The 24,222-nt window shown below is 41.9% G+C and overlaps 1 protein-coding gene across 7 annotated transcripts in view; it reads right to left on the reverse strand.

Annotated features, from left to right (window-relative positions):
* The window catches only part of PRR5 (proline rich 5), an 80,681-nt gene that overhangs the window by 32,183 nt on the left and 24,276 nt on the right, over positions 1–24,222 (reverse strand). For 3 of the 7 annotated variants that reach the window (XM_053978672.1, XM_053978673.1, XM_053978671.1), the window contains exons 3-5: positions 14,497–14,610; positions 6,175–6,255; positions 613–661 (exon numbers count right to left, since the gene is read on the reverse strand). In XM_053978672.1, the coding sequence (XP_053834647.1) occupies positions 613–661; positions 6,175–6,255; positions 14,497–14,600 (234 nt within the window). In that variant the 5' untranslated portion in view covers positions 14,601–14,610. Of the gene's footprint in view, positions 1–612; positions 662–6,174; positions 6,256–14,496; positions 14,776–24,222 lie in introns of those variants that run through there. The other 4 variants (XM_053978675.1, XM_053978670.1, XM_053978674.1 and 1 more) reach the window with 3 other exon arrangements.

Here is a 24,222-nt window from a genome sequence, read left to right on the forward strand (position 1 = left end):
TTCTGTACTTCCCTACAGCCATGATATTTCACATTTTGTTCATTCTTAACTTTAGACAGTGAAGGGGGTCTTTTATTTTAAAAATTAATCATCAAAGGACTCTTGCTGTGTCCATCTTATTTAACTCACTGGGGGCACTTGTGAAATGATGCTATAATCACCTGCTGTTTTTAGGACAAAGGATGTATTTTGTGCAGTACAAAGTGTTTCTTGAACTTCAAATGATTGACCTACAAAACATGTACTTAGAGAAGCAGAAAGAATATTGCTTCAACAGACAGTGATGCTTACTTCCAAAAGTTTTTCCTAGTAACTCTACTGCAATGAACTTCACTAGTTTACTCAAGGACTTCAATTTTAAGCTAAAAACCTCAAGACAGACAGCAGTGACCTACAGAAACACTGTGACAGGTTGGGCTTTCCCTATCTAACTATATGTATGTATATAAAATCCCAATCTCATTAATCCTTTCATTTCAAAACCACAGAGAAGTCAGTGGACATCTCTAAATAGTTTCAAGGGTCTCCAGGTCATCATTTAGGGCGGGCAAAATTATTTTTCTCAGTAGCATAAAACAGAATTGGATTTAAATAAAGAAAACACAGGCCTACCTGCAGATACTCAGTGAAAAATGATCCCAGTTCTGTTTTCAGTAATTGCCTGTATTAAAAAGAACAAGAAAGGAATCTGTGTAATCAGCAAATCACATGAGCTGTGCACTGCATGAATGAGGAGAAGTCACTACTAGCAAACTACTTTAGTATGAGCACAGAGACTGTCATTAATGACTAACTACAAGGAGAGCAAACAGGGTCAACAATACCAAGACTCAAACCAGCATTTTTGCGTGTTGAAAAATATTTGCTGTCATTTTAAATGCCTCAATTGCACATTTGAAAGGAAAACAAGATTCCATGAAAAGAGGATGCTTTCCATCCTACATCCACTCAGGAGACTAGACCTGAAGTTTCATATGGTTTCAATGAAAAGGCAGGGAAGAATTTAACAGTTTAGCTCTGCCTTTCATGATCCCTCTACACTAAAACCTAAAAAGCAACCTCAGAGAGCAACTCTCATGAAAACTGCCATGCAAAACAAAACTCCCACGAACTCTCAAATTCAGAAACTGAGTTCAACTCGGTCCATAAGCCTGTTTGTATCCAGGTAAAATTAGCCACATGGCTAAAAAGGTGTGTTATTTAAATCTCACACACTGGATGCTAGGTAACTCTTCGCTTCACTCAGGTCACTATTTAGATGCATAAACAACAGCTTGGACCTCACAGAAAAGCAGCCCCAGCTGGGTTTTCTGAACACATCTAAATCTCTTGAAAACCTGTCTGTGTGACCATGTCAGGTTCCATGAAGAAGTGATGTCAAATGTGACTTAAAATCTAAACACTCACTTCAATTAGGGTAATTACGTTAATTATATATTCAATAGCATGTCATCTATCCCTTTGTGTTATATCTTTAACTGACAACTGATAAATCAAATTATTTAACTACCAAACAATGAGACATCAAACCAAATCCAGCAAATCCCTATATTCCGTGAAAGTCTACAGGACTTGATTCTGATGTTTTTCCAACATATGCTTCAGCACAGCCTCTTGAGAGCTCCTCCAAGTTCAGGGAAGAGAGGAGTATGTCTGTCTTGAGGAAGCTGAAATATGGTATCTTGTTTTATTTATCCTTAAGCACATGTCACAATGACCTCACAGCTCTGGAAAGTTGAGGCAGAAATTAAACAAAAAATAAACAGACGGAAGGACATTTTCAGATGCTCCTAAGCATCTATGTCCTTTTCAGCTAGAAACTTGATTAATTTGGACAAACTGTTTATGGAGAAAAGTTCTGAAAGCCAGCTGAGGCATTATTCACAGGGAGAGGACAGCTCTGGCAGTGCCCTAAGACTGCCCTCAACAGTAATACCGACAAGCCCTTGGCAGGGGTTAAACCCCACCTCACTCAAAGGCTGCTCAAGTTCCAGTGCCTTAAGAGAAGTCAAGGAGAACAAAGTTGTGACAGCCAAATTGTAGTGTGTTCACTCCAAGTGGAGATTTAGTTCCAGTGAGGTGACTTTTTTCTGGATCACAAGTGATGACACCAAAGGTTCATTGTACTTTGAACATGGATAGACAGACCATTTTTAGGTTGAACTAACAAGAAAGTTGCAGATTTTAATTTTTCTATGAAAGCGACAATTTATTCTCATGTATCTCTTTGTGCCACTGTTTCAAGAAAATACTGGTACTTTATGCTGACAGATCTTGCTTAATTTTCTACCCTCTCCTCATGCTAGCAGCTCCAGATGGATTCCTCACGGTCTTGAAGAGGTGATGTGCAACTACCTTCTCTTTTAGTATTTTAGGTTCTACTGATAAATTCTGGTATTTAGGTCAGGAAATAAAAATGTATGTTCTACTTATCCAATAGCCAGCTCTCTGAGAAAACAAGATCCCACCATACTTCCATTTTTTCAACTGAAATCAAACAACCAGCTTGTTGGTGGTTTATATGCACTGGACTGCACCACACCAGGCTTACATTAACATCTCTGTTTACAGGGCAGAAGAACTGACTGCACAATTCATGCCTCTTGCTTTCTGAATCCCTAATAATACAGATACTTCAAGCTACTTAATTATTTTCTAGTGAAATTTCTAGTGAGGCCCTCAGGCCAGATCAGAACACTGGTGTTTGATATTCTTTGTATATATTAATTTAAAAGAGACCCACAGCAAAACTGGATCCAAGACATTGCTTGCAATTTCTTTTTCATCCTTGCTTAATTTCCTTTAACAAAAACCAGTTAGGCTGTCAGATCCTAGATAATTTCAATTACTGACCAACCTTCTCTAGACATGTGGACAACATGGTGGAATCTGGGTAAAAATCTGACTAAACCTAAAAGAGATCCCTGACCAGAGAGCAGATCTTATTTCAAGTACATCTGATTTTTAAAGCAGGCATTTTGCACTCATAAAGCTTCTCTATCACTGATATCAGGTCTTCATTGCCTGTTTAACGACTTAATAAATTAAGATGAAAACATAAATTCCCTTAAAATGTGCTAAAATAGCTCCTGAGTTTTTCTTTTCCCTCATGCTGCTTCATTGGTTCGTTTTAAAATTAACTCTTGCAACATTTCTCAGAATGGAAAGTGTAACACTGCATAATAGACATTAAATAAAGTTAAATGAAGCAAACAAGTGATTTTACTGGGTTTGAACTCTGGCTGCAAAAGAGGAAATGCCACTAAAAATGTGCTTTGTTTGCATCACATCAGTATCCTGAAACTCAGAAAAGCGGCAGCTATAAATATGCATTAGCTTTAATACAGGACATCCAGCTTCCACTGTGTTTCCCTTTGCTTCTTTTTCTTCTTTATTTTAGAAGTGGTCAAAATAAACACTTTGAAATGACATAAGGTACATGAAATGAAGAAGGAGAAAACACTATTTGATTACTAATATTGCAGACACGGACCAAGAGAAAACTAAACAGTCCATATATGCATGGAGATTTTTATTACTAGACTTTTGACTCAATCTCCTAATAAATCACCCAGAAAGGGCCCAGAAGAAGGAATGCACAGGTCACATACTGGTGACACTCCCAGTTCCTGGGTCTTTAGTGTGCTTCATCAGCTTTAGCAGAGGAATTCAGGAGTTCCAGCAGTGTGAGAGAGACTCAACTCCCACACTGGTTTTATTGCAATAGGGATTCTGAGGGCTGTGTGTGTGATTCTGTATTTAAGGCCACTTTCTAATGCCACAGGAATGCAAGAATGGTGTCAAAAGGCATTGGTGTAAACAAGTGGCAGCTCTTATGAGCCAAACTTAAAAGTAAATGGTACTATACAGATTTGTACCCACTGATGTTTCCTTAAATAATCAGGGTTCAAAACCTTGAGAGGTGTGTTCAGAAGAAAATTTACATATTTTTTTGCATGCACGTGACACACGGTAGTTGAATATACCTGACATTCCTGAGTAAAAACAATGGTGTGCAAATATTGTTCAAATATTTACACTTGATCTGTGAGTCAAGTTGGATATTCAGGGGTTTATTATGAAAAATATTCCAGAATCTGCTCCAATTAAAGTGGTAAAGCAAAATAACTTCTTTTAATGTCCTGTAACTATTCAAAAAACGAACTAACTAATTTTAACCATTTACCTGAATGCTTCCACACTTGAATTCTGCCCAGTGGAAATAATGGACTTGCATCTCATTTTGTACTTGTGGGAAAATGCATCTAAAACAATCATAAGGCAAGTATACACTTGTTCCCCTTCTGAGTCATGTTTATATATCAGGTATTTTTATACTCAAGAATTACATTACCTCAATAAAAGTTATTTTGAAGTAAATAACAAAAGCAGCAAGACAGGTATTTTTGGCATGTGGTAAATCAGCAGTTTCATCATCAGCTCAGGTATAAGGCACCAAGCATTCTCCCTGAAGTGAGCTATCAGCTGAGATACCAACAAAGCAGCATTACCCCTACCCAAACAAAAAGAAATGGGCTTATCAAGTGGCTGCAAAGCCCTCCATAAAATGGAAAAAAAAAAAAATCAGTGTATTCTAGTCAGCTTGCATGCTCAGCCACATGAGATGCTGCAATGAATTCACCTCAACTACATTACCAAGCATCATCATGGTGCAAGGTTTATAGCCAAGTAAATCAAAGCAAAATTTGGGCACATTTCTATCTATTCGTTGCTTCATACCAGATTATATTTGTCTGATACATCTGCAGCAAATTTCTTCTCTTCTGTCCCTCATGAGCAGATGAATATATTAAGGGAAATGCATTGGGCCAAGAAATCTCAGTCCAGAAGTACCTTTTTTGTCATTCAGATGAAGCTGAATAATCCTAAAGGCACTTATAATAATAACACTGATTAACCATTATTCCAGTAAGTAACTCAACATGATTGATGGATCATGCTAACTGACAGACATCCTAGAAAAGCTATTCTTTGTATGCCATTTTCTCACCTGCAATGTAAGAAATAACTGAAGAGTAAGTTTATTTTAACTTCAAGAAGAGCAAACATAGGCTCAATATCATCTGCCTGGACTTTTCTGAATATATTTTCACAATTAAAGGAACCAGACTGGGTCAACTATCCCAGACTGGGAATCAGACAGGGACAGATAAACCCAGAATATCTACGTATTCTGGGGATATACTGGAGAGTCTGACTCCAGTGCCTAGACAGAGTAGCAATAAGCAGTAAGGGAAAGGGAATAACCAAAGATCATATCTGAAGACAGCTAGGGAATGTAATAAGGTGTCTGTCTTTTGTAAGTGCAGATTCTTTTCCACCATTTATTTTATAAAGCATTGGACAAATTTCTATAAGGAAATCTGCTACCTTGCCCTTGCCAGTGAGAGGGTTTGGTAAGTAATAATAAGTGCTGAAAAAGTAGTAAAATGTGAAGCGTAGTAAATCTAAATATCAGCTTATATCTTGCTAAGTTTTCTTTTCAACTGTTAACTTAAATAACTCAAATGGTGGGATTTTCACTTTTTTTTAAAGGGAAGAAAGTTCCCATCATACATCTCACTGGCCTAAAGTCAGTCTGTTTCAGACAGCATCATCAGAATATGGGAAAAGAGTTGGAAACATATACAGTGTTACCCAGGCCATGGTGTTTAACGGGACAGCTTTGTCACTTCACATAGGTTCATGCTGTGTGGAAGGAGCAGTAGATCTAAGGGACCACCAGGCAGGACATCTTTCCTTGCCATGTCTCACTGAGTGCTTGCAGGCTTTACCTCCTCCATGGATGCAAGGGAAGCACCTGAGAGTGGCACCTCTGGAAATGGCATTATCACTGCTGTGCAATAGGGCTGCATCACTACAGAGGTCCAGGTTTTCCCTTCCTTAGTTTTAAACCAGCACATCAAGAGGGACTCTGAAATAAGCCCTACTGCTCAGGGCTGAATTCCTCCTGCAGAAGGAGGGATCAGCTGTCTCCCACAGTGAGGTGTTGACACACAGCAGCAGCAGAGATTACTGAGGCTAAACGGACTGTGCTGGTCACAAGTGCCACTGGGAGAAAAACCGTAACGCTCCGCAGAAGCTGTGAAGTGTGAGGGCTGGCAAACAGAACTGAGCACCTGGCTGAGAACACCCTGCGGCCGAGTCTCTTACCTGACTCCTTCATTGAGGTTGTAAAGCTCATGGTCTGGGAGACCCTTACGCTGGAATACTGCTATCACTCCATTGTGGATACTGAAAGAGGACATGAAGAGTCATTAGTGCCCAGCAAGATTCAAGAAGGGTATCACCTCCACAATTATCCTAGCATTTCTGTCTAGACACTTCAGGACCTTTTAAAAGTCATAGATGACTTCTGGTGCTCCACCCATCCCAGATGCCTAAAAGGAAATTACTGCCTAGGAAATAGATAACATCTTTGAAAATCAGTTCCTTTTGATTTTCCAGCTCAGTGACTTCAACAGCTGCACATCTGAAATCAGTAATTTCAAAAACTTAGGCCAGTATTTTTAAGTAGTTCAAGTATGCCAACTATAGCTTTTAATACACTCACATATTAAGTATATTTGAAGCATTTGAAAGTATAGTTTTTATCTCTATGGCTCAGTACAGAGACAATTAACAGCTTCCATTGCACTGGAGTCTGTGCAAGGCAGCAGCAATCATCTTTAGATCTCTGGAAAGCAGGACAAGGACCAGGTCTGCCCATCCTGTACCTATGAGGGTGTGGGGTTGCTGTGCCTTGTGAAGAAGAGCTAAAGGTGGTCGGTATCTGGTATAAGGTCTCCAGGGGATTCCTGATGGTGGAAGAAGAGCTTATCATAGAATCACAGGATGTCCTGGGTTGGAAAGGACATAAAGATCATCCTGTCCCACCCCCTGCCATAGGCAGGAACACCTTCCATTAGAGCAGGTTGCTCCAAGTCCCATCCAACCTGGCTCTGAATGCTTCCAGGGATGGGGCAGCCACAACTTCTCTGGGGACCCCATGCCAGGGCCTCACCATCCTCACAGGGAGGAATTCCTTCCTAATATCCAATCTAAACCTACTCTCTGTCAGTTTGAAGACATTCCCCCTTTTCCTAACACCACATGTCCTTCTAAAATGTCTCTCTCCTTCTTTCTTATAGGCTCCCTTAAGGTGCTGAAGACTTGGTCAGCTGTGGCCTGACTCAGGGCTAGATCCAGCTGCACAGGGCTGCTCCCACTGCAAGGGGATGTCATTGCAGGAACTATGCCAGGCAGCAGCAGAGATTGCCTTGGGAATGCCAGTGTCCACGTTAAACTTTCCCAGGCCCATGATAAGACAGCTCCTTTCAATGCTGGCTGGGAACAGAGGACTGGTTGGAAGGTGAACTCCACCCTGTTCACTGAGAGATTCAAAATGCAGGCACACAATAGCAAAGAGATGCACTATCAGAAAAGCTCAGCCATCTTCATCCAAGGAAAAAGGAAACTAAAAGTGGCAGATGAAGGGTCTGACTCGCTGTAGAGAAATACAGATGCAGACAGAAATAAGAACCATTATCCTCTTCTCTCTTTTGTTCCTTTGAAGATGCTTCCGAGGCCTTACACACGACTGCTGCCACAGCAGTCCCTCTTCACCCCCTCCACCCACAAGCACAGACATACATTCACAATCTAACCCAGACTATTTTGGCTGGCTCATACAGACACACTCCATTTATGATTACCTGAAAATCAGCAGATAAATGTCTTTGGTATAGAGTGAAGTGACTTGAGAATTTTAATATTATGAGTAATATGGGAAATAAGATCAATGTAGTGAATAAAACAAGCAGTCTTTACATGTTCTTCTGATTCAGAAAGGAACTTTGCAATGATCCCTGCCAGACTTCTGCAGAGAAGAATGACTAAATATCTCTCCTAAAAGGCAATGTGCTCTCTCTCTTTCCCTCTGGCACCTCTTTCTAAATGAGGGAGGAGGTCTGCTCTCTCCAGCTTAACAGGTTCATTATTATTCCTCAAAGAAATAAGAGAGAGAAAGCTTTTTTAACCAGAATTAAAGGGGACAGGTTGTGAGCATTTAACTTGTTGTCTGTATAATAGAACAGCATCTACATAAAACATCCTAGCAGTGAACTTTTAATCTGCCTGGGATCTCCCTTGTAGTGAGGGATAATATCCTTGTCTGGAAAATAAATCTTAGGCTCATTAAGCTGACCACCTGCCTTTCCTTCCCATCACAGGCAGCAGTGCTTGTATGGAGGGTGCAGGATATAGCCCCTGCCTGCAGGTTACGTGGGATGCTGTTGGTGGCCTCAGTTGGTGTAAGGATAATGAAAAGTTTGCTTAAATATTCTTAGTTACCTTAAGCTAATGAAAAAAACAAATGCAGATCTTCATTAAATCAATGGGTATCTATAACAAGTGATTGCTTAAAAAGAATTGGTCAGAATGGTTCAACATTTGGTGTAAAGAAAATCTGAGCTGTTGCTTACACACAGAAGTCCTGAAAGATGCTTGAGGTGGGTGGATCACTTTACCTGTGCCTGCAACCAGGCTTAAGTCAGTGATGTACATAATTAAACTTATATTGCAATAGACAACCTGAACTGAAAATGCCTTGTAAACTCCCTTCTGTAACTCTTTTATAACATGAGAGTTAATAATGGGTGCCCTCATGCACTAATATTACTGTGAACACCTTCTCTGTATTTGCTTTGTGTGTAAGTGTGTGCACAGGAACATGGTACTGCAGGAAACAAAAAAGAGTCTGATAGAGCCCAAAAAACTCCACAGAGCAGGCTCGCTGGAGAAGGGGAAATCAGGCTGTGAATACTGAAGAGACCAGGTTTTTTGGGGGTTGCCTTTAGACAATGACAACAAAATGTCAGCTGGCTCCAGCAATGAGCCATCTATCTATCTATCTATCTATCTATCTATCTATCTATCTATCTATCTATCTATCTATCCCATAAGTAGCCATTGTACTTCTCCATCACACGGTAGCTACAGATTGCCAAAGAAAATTACCAGCAACCAAGGCAGCACTCACAGCCACAAAAATCAACTCAGCAGCCTAAGAAACTTCATCTCTTTCAAAAGACAACTCATTCCTCATTTGACTGAACCTCCAGAGGATGAGATGGCTCCAGCTGACCAAAACGTGGTGAATGGCAGCTCCAGCACACACGGCACAGACTTTCCCCACCATTAGCTTCACCCTGAAGGGAACTGGAAGGTGCAAATCCCTGGAGCACAGAGCTGGATGCTTGCTGATGGCATCCCCAACCAGCCCAACAGGGGCAGGGTCAAGGTGGGCATGGTGGGGTGGATTATTCTGATTTTTGCATAGTATCAATCTGTTATAGGCTACTGCCTACAGAGCTCATTACCACCAAAACATACATTTCTCCTGAGTTGCTATTTGTCCATCCAGACACCACTGGGGTGGGAGGCTGGCTCCCTCCAGTACCACCCATAACTGCTCTCTTACTGACATCTGGAAGCCAAGAAGGAAAAACTTCTCTGATTAAAACAGTTTCTCTGTCAGAATCACTTTGGCCACAGAGATGAGGAACAACTCCAAAGCTGTACTTGCAAGTCTTTTAAGTCCTGATCTGCTGTGTGTTTCAACCGTGGCCATGGCCCTCCCAGCTTGGCATTTCCTGGCAGCAGGACTGGCCAGTGTCAATATCCCATAAGCATCACACAGATAATTTCAGTTCTCTAAAGCAGCCACTGCCTTTGTGTGCAAACAGCATAGGTGAAAACATTGCTGTGATTTTTATGTAGCGTTTGTAAATTCTGCCCTTCCCAGAGCTCCAGGTGAAGTCCAGAAGAAAAAACAATGCTGTGTGAATAGTCACACTCTCTGACTACAAGGCACTTAAAGACAGTATTTTCACTTTCAAAAGGGACTAAATTAGTTAGGGCAAATTTCTTCTGCACAGTTACATGAACAGCTAATTAACAATAATTAACCTGATATACTTGCATCAAAACCTTCTTGAAGACACCCTTGCTCCAGAGTAAAACATGATTTTTCTGAATTAGCTTAATCCAATTGGGAAGAGCCCATTTTCAGCACAGCTTCAGTCCAGCTGAGATTCCACCAGCTTTCCATGAGGCCTTGACCCTTCCAACATAAGCCTGCAGATACTAGTTTACTTCTGTTCCTGGAACTTCTACCCAAAGTAAGGCAACCTGCAAAGAGGCATAGCCTGCAATTAAGCACTTAGTCATACAAGTGAAAATAAGCTGCTCTGGAAAGCTCCCCCTTCAAAGAGTTTGGAGGCATTGGTTCACTAACATCACCAACTATAAACACTGGTCTTACACATCAAGAAATTGAGAGAGACAGGTGAGAGGACTTCCCAGAGGTGTTACTAAGAGTCAATATCTCTATGGACTATAGGACGAGGACGACTGGTTTCCTGCATTCAAGGAAGTGTAAGTTATTCTGGAGGGCTACAGGGAGCAGCAATTCCCTACTCCCACCATCTCCTTCTGTTACTGTAGCCGTGGCTGGAAAATCCTCCATGGAGAGCAGTGGTGGTTGGGCTAGTGGGAAGTCTCCTTCACTAGCCCTGTTCTGCCTCTGAGCCTACAGTGAAATTCTGTCTGCCCCCAAGCATACAGAGTGCCGAACACTCCACAGAGGGCTTCAAATAAAGGGTCAGGAAAAAAAAAAAGGTGATCCTCAGATAGGCAGAAATATTTAAAAATTCTTCTAAATAAAAACTTAATAATGGAAGAAAGAGAAAAATATGCTGATCTGGAATATTTTCTCCACTAGGAAAGTCTTCCTGTGATCTGAAAAAACATGAATCTTAAATTAGGAGACGAAATATGGTTTTAATGGCTGTAAAAGTTATTTTATAGCAAGTTGTGCTTCCTACAACCCTGTAAAAAATTAGCCCAGACCATAAAATCCTTTCAGATACGGTATGTCTCCTTGGATTTACTGCTGATCTCACTAATGTCACAAGCAACTTACCTGTTTTCTTCACCTTTTCTTTGCTATCTCCTACACCTTCATGTCTCTCTGAATTTTCCATATTTTCTTACATCAAAGAGGGTCTAAGAGCCTTTGACTAGAGGCTTTCCCAGAGCACAACTCAGTATCAGCTCCTGATCAGGCACTCTGTGCTAGCTCAGTCAAAATGAAAAACCCTGCCATGGATTTTATTTGGCCTGAGTGAGCCCCCTGGTGTGTGAGCTCAAGATTAAAACCCCTGGGTTCTTCAGTCCAATTGGTTTAGTCAGCATTCAGCCCTCATTTTTTGCCTGAAGCAGAAATGGGGGCTTGGGGGGAGAACAAGAACTGAATACAGTGCTAGTGAAAAAATCTAAACTATTTTAATCCAATGGAAATTCTGTGAGCTGTAATGAAGTATATTGTTCTGCTGTGTTGCCATTGGTTGCTAGTTAACTGCACTGTCAGTGTTTTGCTGCACAGATCTGGGGTCCATGGGAAAGCAAGCTCTGAAAAAGCCATGATATAACATCTCATTTGCCTAATAGCAGGCAGCAGCTTGGCACCAAATTCCCTTTGATGTCACAGTGCTGGGAAGTTTCACTGCATTTTAGTTTAGACGTGAAGGGAAGTCCCCAGGGAGGAAGTTACTTCCTTGCTACCACAGTGCTACATTCCCCCAGCAGGCTGAATTTGGCTCCTTCAGGTTGCCCTCCCCTGGTGTCTAAACACAGAAAGAATTCTCAGGTATGAGAATTCAGCCTGAGCTGAGACTGGTGTGAAGGGGGCAGAGGTGGCGGAGGGGACATCACCGGACCACAGTGCCCACACACAGAACAAGTGCAGAAGGGCAGGCATGCATCACCCCCTCCTCCGAAAATGCCCACAGTGACAGAGCTGCTGTCCTGTAAAAGACCCCACTAGCAGCACTTCAGCTTTTCAGTCCCTGGCATGGCCAGGGGCAGCATCCTTGCTCTGCCTCAAAGATCTGCCTTTCAGCATGGGATCGGCCTGTTTGTGCGCGGCCGAACCTGCTGCGTGTTGCGCTTCAACTCTCCCCACTTCAGTTCTCACAAACTTCATTCAAAGCTTCTTTGAAAAGCAGATACACACATGCCACACCCAGGCACAGCTGCTAACATTAGGCAAGAAAACAGCAGACATTTAAATATAGAACAGCCAGCCTTGGTGAGAGGGGAGAACTCTGCTGGTGCATCTTGACTTGCTTGATCAGCAAGCTCTTATGCTTACACAGAATGAAACAACACAAACAATCATTTAATTTGGAAGGAAAAATATTCCTGTAAACCAAAGTATGCAAAGTGTCCTATGTTGGGTTGTTTCAATTTTGCAGCAGAAAAATAAAAGAAATTCCACAGCCCAAAATTTTAAAAAGCCAGACCAGATTTCTGGTGAGTCAAACTTTAGATGTCCAGGAACATTAGTGTCCCCAGGAGAGAGGAACACAGACTCCCTCAGGACTAGACCCTGCTATATATGTCAGGATGGGCATGCACTGGTTTATAGGCAGAAGGTACAATAGGTAATTTCTTAATCTATCTAATTCAGTATCATTTAAGACCTGACCCTCCTCAGGATAAAGACCCAGTTTTACAGCCTGTAGAATATCTGACTTCCTTAACAGCAACAGATGATACAAGTCTTTCTGAGCCTGAAAGAAGAATTCCCCTCACTCTTTCACTCCGAAGAAAGCCTTGCCCTGTATAATAAGAAATCAAGGACCTTCCCTTTGCCCATGGAGTGTAACCAACTCAGATCTGCAGTACCTGCCACAGCTCTGGGCAGCTGTGAACACAGGCACATGATGCCCACTTGACCTGCACCCGCAGGACAACCCCACTAGTGCTCCCAGGCATTTCAGGGGAGCATGCCATCAACAGGACAGCCTGGCAACCCACACACTGGGAAAAGCCAGCCCAGGGGTGGAAAGCATGGTTAGGTCTGAGTTCATGCAAAGAAGTGACAGGATGACTCACGGACACCTAGTCAAGGAACAGGCAATGGGACAGTTGTGTAACTGGTTGGATGAAACGTGCAGATGTCCAGCTCATTGAGCTCCAAGCACTTTTGGCCAGAGCTGTACCTGTCCTGTTGTAATGAAAAGTTACAAACTCTTGCTTGCTAACAAACTCATCTCAACTAGGAAAATCCTCTAGTCTGAATATCAGCAGCCCCAAGCCTGGAACTCTCTGCCTCCCAGCAAGCCAGGTGCCTGACCTGCTCTCCATTCACATCGGCCTCCACAGCTCCCTCCCCACATGCAAAACCTGGAAAAACTAACTTGTGCCAACAAAAGCTGTCAGCACACCATCACAGAAAGGCTCTGGGGACTCATTCCATCACCTTGATCCCCTCCCAGGAGTCTTACTCCCCACTGCTTCCCTTAGGGCTACTGGCCAAATAAAGTCCCAGCTGGCACAACTCAAGATGGCCCAATCTATCCTTGAACTACCACCACCATCCATCCACACATCAGGTACAACTCAGGGTCATACAAACAGCATGATATTTGAGAAGAAACTCAGTCTCTTCTGTGATCAGCACAGTTTCAGAGTTTAGCACACTGTTGGCATTCAACAACTAATTCTTAATACAGACATGAAACCACAAATCGAGTAGTGAGAAGGACAGAAGATATGACATTTTATATATTTTATTTTTCTCAGAATTTTAGCAAATGTGTGTGTAGTTCACTGGTTTTCTTCCTACAGTTGTACCACCATACAATTATAAAATACTACAGATCATACTTTCCAAGCTGTGATCCAGGAGGTGACATTTCATTTTCAAAAATGACCTAAGGATTTAATTCCTAATGATTAAGAGACTTAGATTCATCTTTTAAGATTGTCACCAAAATGGACAGTAAGATGCTTTCTGAATAGCTGAGCTAATTGATACATTCACAACATAATGTTTGCATAGGTTTTCTTGTAAAACAGCCATAGAATTAAAATGTATAAATACAATGAAGTAAACAATCAGGGCTTATTTTCCCTGTCCAAAGTGCAGGTGCTTGCATGTGTACATACACACATGCACACATCTATTTGTACTAACATGAGTAAACTTAGGAGACTTTGTCATAACTATATCAACTACCAGCAACATAGATATGCAGATAAAATTATGCATTTTAATAGCTGTGCACATGTAATTTAAAAAGAAATAATCTAAGCCAAATAAACTTTGAATGAGAATATCTAGATAGACACAAAGATATATTTGTAGCTAGACCCTATGAAACAAGTTGTTGTCTGTCACAAAGGCTGAAGGGAAGGCAGGGACGCCTCTTTGTTATGAGCCTTCAGAGAAAGATTAAGAGCATGGGGAAAAAAGGCACTCCTGTGTTTATCTGAGTGGGAGCTCCAGCGCGTGTACCAAGGCAGCCTGTGAGCCTGCCGAGGTGGGAGCCAGCCCAGCCTGCAGCCCACGGAGCAGCCACTTGCACGTCAATCCCACTGCAGGAGCACGGGCAGACTGCCAGGAGCCAGCAGAGCGTGTGACCTTACCTGTTCCAGGTAGCGTTGGAGCAGGCCCGGTGCTGCTGGGTCCCCCGCTCATCCAAGGCTGCCTGCTCTCTCTTGCCCAGATCACTGAGGCTGGGCGAACTCATGAACTTCAACCTGCGAAGAGTCCTCATGGTCAAATGTGTGTTTGCGTGTGGCAGCTACAGATACACCATCCTGTTTACACACATACACACGCAGCTGGAGCAGCGGCAGCAGCAGCAGTGCGAGCAGTTCCCTCCGTCTGCTGTTCAAAAAAGAAACTTAAAAAAAAAAGAAGAGAGAACCAGTCTCTACGGAGCACACCTCTGCCAGCAAGAAAACAAACCTTTAATCAGATCAACTCTGACGTCATCAACTGTGGTTAATAATTTCTCCAGTCCTTTCAAAAAATAAGTCAAACTTCTGGCTGCTGCTACAGCACATTGAAGGGGCCCCTTGTAACTACAGCTGCCCCAAGTGCGAAGGCTTCCCTTCCCCGTGGCCCCAGGCACCATGTCCCAGGAATCTCGCTCAGCACTGCGGTGCTCCACCTGTCATAGGAACTGCTTGGCTCCTTCAGCAGCCTGGGGGGGCGGGGGGGTGTGTCTTGCAGCATTTCCCAACCTCTCCCCCTTCTTTCTGCACTGGAAACAAAACTGGAGGGCAACAGACAGGAAAAAAAAAAAAAAAAAAAAACCAGAACACCAAACCTAAGTAACCAGCACTGACGCACTGAGACTTTATTGTGAAGTTTCATAACTGCCTGTGCCCTGCCACGTTACGACACTGAATACTCGTGCTCTCACTCATACATCCACATCCACACCCTCAGAGGCTGCTCTGGCTCAAAGCCTCACACAAAGGACTCACAAGCAATATAACTGTGGAATGAAAGTGATGGTCTGGGGTTTAGCATTTGGAGGAATTTTTGGTGGTGCACAGAAGAGCCAGATGCTTTGCCTTTCTCTGCCTTTTATTGGTTTTGTTTTATTTTTAAATTGCAGTAACAGCTGCACAACTTGGGGCATACAAAGTTTCTACAAAAGTGTCTTATCTTCAAAGGAAAAATGTCTCTCTGACTGCAGCGGTGGAGCTGAAGGATATACTGCTGCAAGACTCCACCCCATGCTTAGCTCGCTGTCACTCACTTGCAGTTCTGTTTTAAATCCAGGAGTGCCTGGCCAATTTTCTGGGATAGTTTGCAACAGACTGAGCCAGAACGTAAGAACGGCTCTTCTGTCGTCACTACGGCACTGATCTGCAAATACTCTGGTAAAAGCCACAAAGGCTCCTTGCAGAGTAACCTCACACTCAGTGCAAAGGGGCTGCAATAGAAGAACCTATCCTTTCTTTTTTTTTTTTTTTCCCTTCCTGTTTTCTACTTACTCTTTTCATCTGTGATAGCCCATTGTCTAGATTCAGGCTATAACCAGATTTGCTGGTGTCCAAATAACATGAGAAAGCTTACATTACAGGAAAACTCAATTTCTCACAGAGAGCTCTGCTCCATGTGCATCATATACTGACATGTTTTAGTAAAACACCAATTCCTCTCACTATTCAACAGAGGTCAGATAAGATTATTTCATATAAATATTTACTTCCAAAACTTGTATTTGGTGTTAACTCCATTGGAACCAATTGTAGGACTACTTAGAGAAATAAATCTATTTTTACTTTGTGCCAGTTCTAGCCATAGTTGTTTTATCCAGCTGCTTGAATTAGCATTGTATTAATTGCCCTTCCCACACCAAAATTCGAAAGTATACAAACCAGCATCACAGTAGATGGCATATAACATTTCACTTTGGAAGGGACCTGCAGCCCTATCTAACCTATGGACAAAGACAATACTATCCCCAGTCTCTTCCAGATGTTTAAATCCTTCAAACAAACAGCAATCTATTATGTATATGGCAGCAAAAGCAAAATAAATACAACTCTATATATATATATATCCATATTTTAAGGGATGAGATGTCTTCTACAGCATACACACGAGGGAGCAAACACAGCTCCAGCAGAACACTGCTTTATCCAAATATGATGAAGGGCACTCCATTTCTGTGGACAATATGGCTGGGGAGAGCAGGGGAACACAACTCGGCCTAAGCTTCTGCTAAGGGCTCAGATAAAATGTTTGTCTGCCCTGTTAAGTGAAACAACTAGTAAGACAAACAAGGGGCAATGTAATTCCCTCTAATTTCATTTTCCACCTAGCTGAGTTGCTTTTCTGTTTCTCACTTGCTGTGAATTTGATAGGTTTTGCAAAATGTTATTATACTGGATTAGATCCTTGGATTTTTTAATTCTTTGATTCCATCTGTATGGTGAAATACTACACCTGTAGAAGTCATTCAGTTTATATGCCACCCCATCAATCTCAGTAACCAGTACTAGACTCAGAGTCAATGCATGCACCAAAACACAGGTGAGCCAGCATTTCAATCTCCTGTAATTTTTTAACAGAGGACAGGCTTTCTTTACACTCCTTTCTCCTTTTTATGATTACACCTGGCCAAATGTTGATTTATGATAAAATAAATAAATGATAAAATGAAAAATTTATTTTATTATAAAATAAATAATTTTCAACAAGGGCTACCTCCACCCATAATTGCAGATTATACCATGCTGTGAGTCCACAGACATGCTTGACTTCATGTCATTCATTAACTTGACCTAAGCAGCTCTTGGGTATGAAGGGAGAAGATAAAATCTGCACTTCAGCATTATGAGTAAAGAGAGAGGTGGTGTGACTTGCCCAGGCCACCCCATAAGCAGGTGGCAGAGACATCAGGAGATCCTGGACCTCTGTTTCCCATTCCAGCAGAGGAACGAGTGGATCCTGCAGGGAATAGGTAGCTGGGGATTTCTGGGGCCCGGGCAGCCAGGGGGCAATGCAGGGGAAGGGCTTGTGCTGAGCTGTGCCTCTGCAGCCCCTGGGGAAGAGCTCTCAATACAACAGAGCACTGCTTCCAGAGCAGCTCCGCAGCACAGACTGCTCGCCACTGGCCATGGAGAGGGATGAGAGCGCTGCTGGACTTCCTGGGAGGAGGGGAGACTGGGGACTGGGGGGAGACCTCCCAAAGGCTCAGTAAGGAGCACTACAAGCTTCTTAAATAGAACAACTGTACTCAGCACAATCACAGAGCTGAGTCTGTAAAGTACTGGTAGGTTAATTCATTTAAACCCAGCATGCTGTACATGGTATTAATACCACTATTTAGCTCACACAAAACCTGCAGCTCAAAGGTTAAGTAGTTTAATCTGAGCCACACAACCACCTCAGTGAGGAAGGCACTGCCAGCCCTAGCTCCTTCTCTTCCCCTCCAACATTTCTCCTTGTAAAAACAGGCCTGTCTCTACTAGAAAGAATTCTTTGATCTGTGGGGCCCACATCCTGCGAGTGACTGCACAGCAAGTCCCAGAGCCACCAGAGTGCCAGAGCCATAGGGGAATTTCTGCTTACCTGAACTTACTTCTATCTCAAGGCCTAAGACAATATATAGGTAGATAAATACAGGCTGGAAGTTGAAGAGGATTTATGCTTTTACTAGAAAACCATGTTAACATACAGATCCAGGACCTACTATTAAACACTGCTTTCAAAATCACAAGGGTTACTCCACCGTTACCTCCTGATACGTCAGTTACGTCTGCAACATTCCGACTGGGACCTGTGGTTTAAAGACTGTATTGCTGTGCCTAGAAAACATTAGAAAACAAAATCCAGGCAGTCATCCCCAAGCATACACTTGGCTTCAAAAGAATGAGATTTGCTAAAAAATATAGAAGAAAAAGAAAGAACCACACATTTTACTTACTAATGTTATTTTTTACAGTTTAATTGTACTGTCTACTTACAAGTTTCTTTTTGAGCATGACGAGAGAGAAAAAGAAGCAAAAAGTAATGTTCTCAATGGGAAACATTAGGAAATTCACAATATATGAAATTCATAATAAACCTGTGACTGCTATGGGTCAGCATGTTTTAGACTACACCACTCTGCTACTGCAACAACAGGTGAGCACTGCAGTGCTATTGGTACCAGTGGGAAGATATAAACAGTAAGAGAATTTGCCATCTCAGCTTTATCCACCATTCAGAGCTTTGCCATGAAACAAAACAACTCAATAAAGAAAAATTTTAATTGGAAAAGAAAAAAGCAGCCCACTACTTCACTTCATCTTCCTATCCCTTTTGGAGAAGAGAGCAGAACTTCCTATAGTGATGCTGAGCGGTGTACACTTTGCAACCAAAGAAGAGAATGGTAAAGTGTCTCTGTGGCAGAAAGGAGTTAAAAATCTCCCTAGAAAAATGCATTTTAGTTTTTCATAAACTACACCACAAAACTTAGGGCATGCCTTGACACATGCCAAAGCTCAGGAATTAGTCTTCTGACAGAGCAGCACAGCCTTCTTAAAGGCACAGCACATCCTGCCACGCCAGCAGACAAGGGCCGAGGCAGAAAGGAAGGAGATGCAATCATCAGGAAAAAATAAAAAGAGCCAGGAAGAAATGAAGTTGTAACCTTATGACTCATCAATTCCTTTGCTATAGTATCTACATAAAGCTCCTTTATCATCAGAAAACAAAGAATAAAGAGAGTAAAGAAAGTATGAAACCAAACAGGGTCTATTTACATCCTTCCTCCTCCATCCCACTGACTCTCTGCAACCTCTGGAGATAAAGGCATTCTTAAGGATGCCTTTTTGTTTATTGAGGTTAGTCCTAGGACACCCTTGGTTTTGCTAGTCCTTTATCTTATTTCTGCCCTCACCACAGCCAAGCACTGATTTGTAAGTGAGGACTTAGCCTTACTTGGACATCTTCCCAGCCTTTGGAACACCTCCTGTACTTCGGCATCCTGTGACCAACCATGTCTGCATGACCACAGCTGCCTCCCTCTGGACAGAGTTAGGCTTTCTGCCCCTTCACCTCCACGTGGGATTCATACACGGTATCTGCCTTTTAGGTTGTGACAGAGAAATGCTCATGACAGTATCTCTTCCCTAAGCAATCACAAGGTGACACCCAGGAAGAGCCCTTTGACTAGGGCTAGAAAGGAATGCTCTGCCCCTGTCGCTACTTCTGCAGTTAATAGTCCACCCTGGAAAGCTTCAGACCTGACCTTCAGGCAGCCCACGGCTGCTGCAGCTCCACTGCCTGCCTCAGAGATACACTGGCTTCTACCAAACATGGCCATCCATGCCATGGCAACCTGCAGACAATCAGGGCCCATTTCCTGGACCTTCCCTTCCAGAAGTTTTTCAGTGTGAGGCAGAGCAGCCTGAGTGTGCCTAGGAGGCTTTCTCAGCAGAGAGGCCTACATCTGAGCAAAGAACCATCCAGACTGCAGCAACCATCCAATTCTAGCTTCTTTTCACAGTCTGCTGATGGATGACATCTATTACCTGTACACTGAGCTCCCCACCTTGCTTCCTTCCTGCTTCTCCTTCACCCTTTGCTTTTGTACTCCCTCTTAGTTTTTTGTCTCTCTTGGCTAGCTAATGCTTTCTCAGGCAGTTTTTAAATATAAAGGGAAAGGAAAATAGTTGGTACTAACACAGTATTTGCAAACCACTCTTCAGCTGGCTCTCAGGGAATCAAGGCTTCAGTTCACCTGTTTGGACTGTGAGCTCTTCTTTACCCTTTTCACTTTGGGGATTCACTCAGTTCTTCAGCCAGCAAAATAGGGTCCTGAACTCAGATGTAGACCCCATTCCCCAGCATAATCTAACACAGGTTGTGAATTGAGCAATACCTGCTGAAAGCATCCATGAAATCCCACCCTCTTTGTCAGCAGTTTTTTGTTTTACAGAGCATAGCAATACAAGCAGTTCTTGAAATAGAGGAGACAGCTAAATCTTTTTGTCTTGTTCTTCAGGATAAAGGCACTAGGAGAGAATTCTGACAGGAATAGGCCCTTTACACCCCCTTCAAAAATATCAAGCTTTCCATGATAAATCAATTCTCCTGGCATGTAGTATTACTCCTAGTTATCTCTGTAAAGGTTCTGGGAATTAAAGACAGTGGTCCAAAAAAATGCAGTGGTTCTGCTGGAGGAAGTGAGAACCAATGTTCTGGATGACATGACCTGTGGCATTACCACCTTCCACTCACATGCCCCCAGGAAAGGAGATGGGGTTCTGAGTGCCAAATGTACCTGTTTCAGGTATTACTGTTGCCCACTCAGTGAATTAACAACCCATTGTAACCAGTGAATACTCCAAGACAAGCTCACAACTTTACATTTAAACGGGAGTCAAATCTTAAATTTTGATTTAGAAAGCAAGGTCTCGAGAGTTCTGATCAATAAGTAAATAAAACATTTAAAATACTTTGTGCTCGTATTACAAGATCATGAGATAGTGGAAAATTAATCTTACAAACTAACTGAGCTCATAATACACAATTTTTTGCCTTCCTGAGCTCTATGTCAATTCTTTCCTAAATTGCCATCTTGCATAATTTTAATTGGCTCCCAGAACACCATGACCTTAATGCAGCAGCTACAGTATCTCAGTGCTGTCTTCTACAGTTATACATGGTACCATGCCTTCCAAATCTGTGAACCCTGAGAGATCAGAAGCATGTGCTGCACAGTGCTATTTTTCTTACATCTAAATATTTCTGATTCAAGGTCTTCCAAGAAGGCTCTGATTGCCTTGGAAGGTCACCAAGATAAAAAACCCACTGAGCAACTCACTGAGTTTCTAATGAACTGCACTGGTGGGCAGCTGTTAGTTACAATATCCTGTCTTTCTCTCAAAGCCATGATATTGCTTGTGCAATGTTCTCTCTGAGCATGGCTAGAAACATGAACTGTGCCTTGAGATTACTGTCCCCTGCTGTGCCCAAGGCAGGAGAGTTACTTCAGACCTGAGCAATGCATGAGCCAGCTCTGCAAACCTAGGGAATCTTTGACTCTGGTGGTATTACACTGCTGTTATTTGCATGGTACTATATAGGTCTTTGGAACAAATCCTGTAGTCCTGCAAGAATCAACAAAAGCCTAGTGTTCAATACAAATGGATTCTTTCAGAAAATTCATCATTCTCCCTTTGTCTCACAAGGATATCTTTCTGAATGGAAAAAATTGCCAGAGAGATTGAAAAGACAATCCAAAATTGCAACATCTATCTGTGCACTTGGACTCTGCAGCACTCAGTGTGATGGAACTTTCATAGGAACTTAAAAATGGGGACTTTTTTCCATCCTTCACACACACATCCTTCACACTTTCTCATGCTGAGACTGTCCCTTCAGACTGACATATTGGGCAGTGGAAAAAGCTAGAGTATAAAAAGCCTTATTTGCACAGATTATTTTACACTTGTACCTTTAAATCTTCATTTCACCAGGTCAATAAGTCCAGTACTATGACCTCTCAAGTATGTATCACATTTTGAGTGTTTCCTCAGGATGCTCTGGGAAATAATTTATCTCAAAGGGCAGAGTGATGAAATTTTTCGACTCCACAGCACGATTTGGAAGAACTTTTCACTGTCACTGGAGCTCATTAGCCAGTCTCAGTCTTCAATAGGACACAACATGGTATCAACATCTGAGTTATCACACAGGTGGAATGTAATCCTCATCATTTAACTTTTGGAGGATTATTCAGACCTCAGTGATGTGACCTGTCCTCCTGGAGAAAATGGAAGAGGAATGAAAGGTACTACTTTTACCTTTATTACTGCAAAATTCAATGTAATAAAAGTAAGACTTAAGCTGTTATATGGTAGAATTATTTCACATAGTATTAACAGGTAGATCTATAGATAGAATATTTTCCTTGTACCTACACTTTACTACTGCCTGCATTCGTGAGATGGCAAATAAGTAAAAGGATGAAAACTGGAAACAGCATTTGAATTACTTTCTTCCTTTTGATTAAATTCTCCATAAGAGCTATGAAGAGAGACAAGACACTCATGACCACAGCAACAGCAGTGCAGTGGCCTGGGAGGTCAGAACCGGAAGGTACATTTAAGACACTCTTGAGAGAAAGTTCTGTCGTTCCAGTTTGGTCTTCCATTTTTTTTAAAGCTCATTCAGCTCTAGCCACTAGAAAATGTACAGGAAAATTCAGATCTCATTCTGTAATTGCTGGAGAAAACTGGGCACATTCAGGGTGCAATGCATCCTTTAAAGGATATTTCAGCCTGGTGAGAAGGTCACGCTGGGTATGTGCCTGTTCTCTCCACTGGCTGTAAAGGTATTATAATGTGAGTAGTTCAGGTATGGACACGGTATTCCAAGCTGTACATACCTAAAATTAGATGACATGAGTGCCATTCCCAAGATTTTTTTGCCTGATTGTGCAAATAATCTGACATCCAATTAACAAATGTTTAATTACCTCAAGAACATGCTCTGACCCTGGATGAAGACATCTTCCAGAGCTATCACTGGTACAAGCTCAGCTGGTATTTCAAGTTGGGAGATATTAAATTAGTATTTCTTGAAGAATCTGCTGCTGAGAGGCATTGAGAGATTGAGAGGGAAAGGACAAAGGCTTTCATGAGACAACCTCAACAGAAAGACTGGCTAAGAACATCTTCTGGCTAGGGAATCAAATGAAATTTTAGGGAGACTTCAGCTTACAGTTACACCCTCCAGCAGTGAACAACAATGGAACAATAAAGGAAAATAGTGCCAGATTCTCTTCTTTGTATTTGGAGATGAAAAAGGGAGCAAACAAAGAGTCACAGTTTTGCCAGGAATTTCCCATAATCCTAATTACTATAATAATGAGTGTTTCTCTGCTGTGACACAGTAAACCCTTCTAACCTCCTTTATTATCTCAGCACTCTCCTACTGACTTCTGTCTCCTCATGAGGACAGCAAATGTGTCACTTTGCCATTCCTGATTGGCCCTGACATGCCAGGGCTTCTGCATATGCTGGATTTGAAACCTGTGACGTGTCCATGAAATAACACAGGACACAACCAGAAAGTAATGTACAAACCTGTGTACATATACTGCCTATGTACAAACATTTACAAAGGCTGTGGCCTGCAGATGGAAACTAACGGGGGCCTGAAGCCCTCAATACCTGTTTTCTATGGCCCCTGTTACAGTACAGCCATACTCCTAAGTTCTTTAGATTATACCATACCACAATGAAGAGCAAGTAATACTTATGGCTATAAAAATACGTTGGAAAATAAAATTTGAATACAATAAAACTGCAAGCATTGCTTAAAGTTTACTATATCGCCAGCCAAATAATATATTTTTGCAAATAAAAAAAAAAACAAGTGGTTATAAAATACTGGGTTTGCAGTGGGAAGGCAGTGATTTTTCATAAGATGTTGATATTTCCAGTCAGCAAACACTCTGTCAAGGTGCTGGTAAATTGCTCAAGGCATAATGTTTAATCATGTCTCCTCGCATGGTGGGAACTCTGATCTGACTGTCCATCACAGTAAGGTTACAGATTACATGGCAATCTATAAACAGTTTATAATAGGATAGTTTGCAAATGCTGCACTAAGAACAGGGCTTACATGTGTCTCTATTTATTCTGAGTTATTTAGAATACCAAGAACAAAAAGTTTAACATTGAAAAAACCAAAGATGGGTTGTACACAGTGAATGTTTAAAATATTCCAGTGAAGCATGAAAGCAGCTTTTAGTTCTGCTGGCAGTGGCTGAATCCTCCTAGGAGTATTTGGAGTTGCAGCTGACAGAACTCATGTTTAGTAGCAGATTAGTTGGTGGACTGTTAATTTAG

The sequence above is a fragment of the Vidua macroura genome, chromosome 5, assembly GCF_024509145.1.
Source record: "Vidua macroura isolate BioBank_ID:100142 chromosome 5, ASM2450914v1, whole genome shotgun sequence".
In the NCBI taxonomy this organism is placed as follows: domain Eukaryota; kingdom Metazoa; phylum Chordata; class Aves; order Passeriformes; family Viduidae; genus Vidua; species Vidua macroura.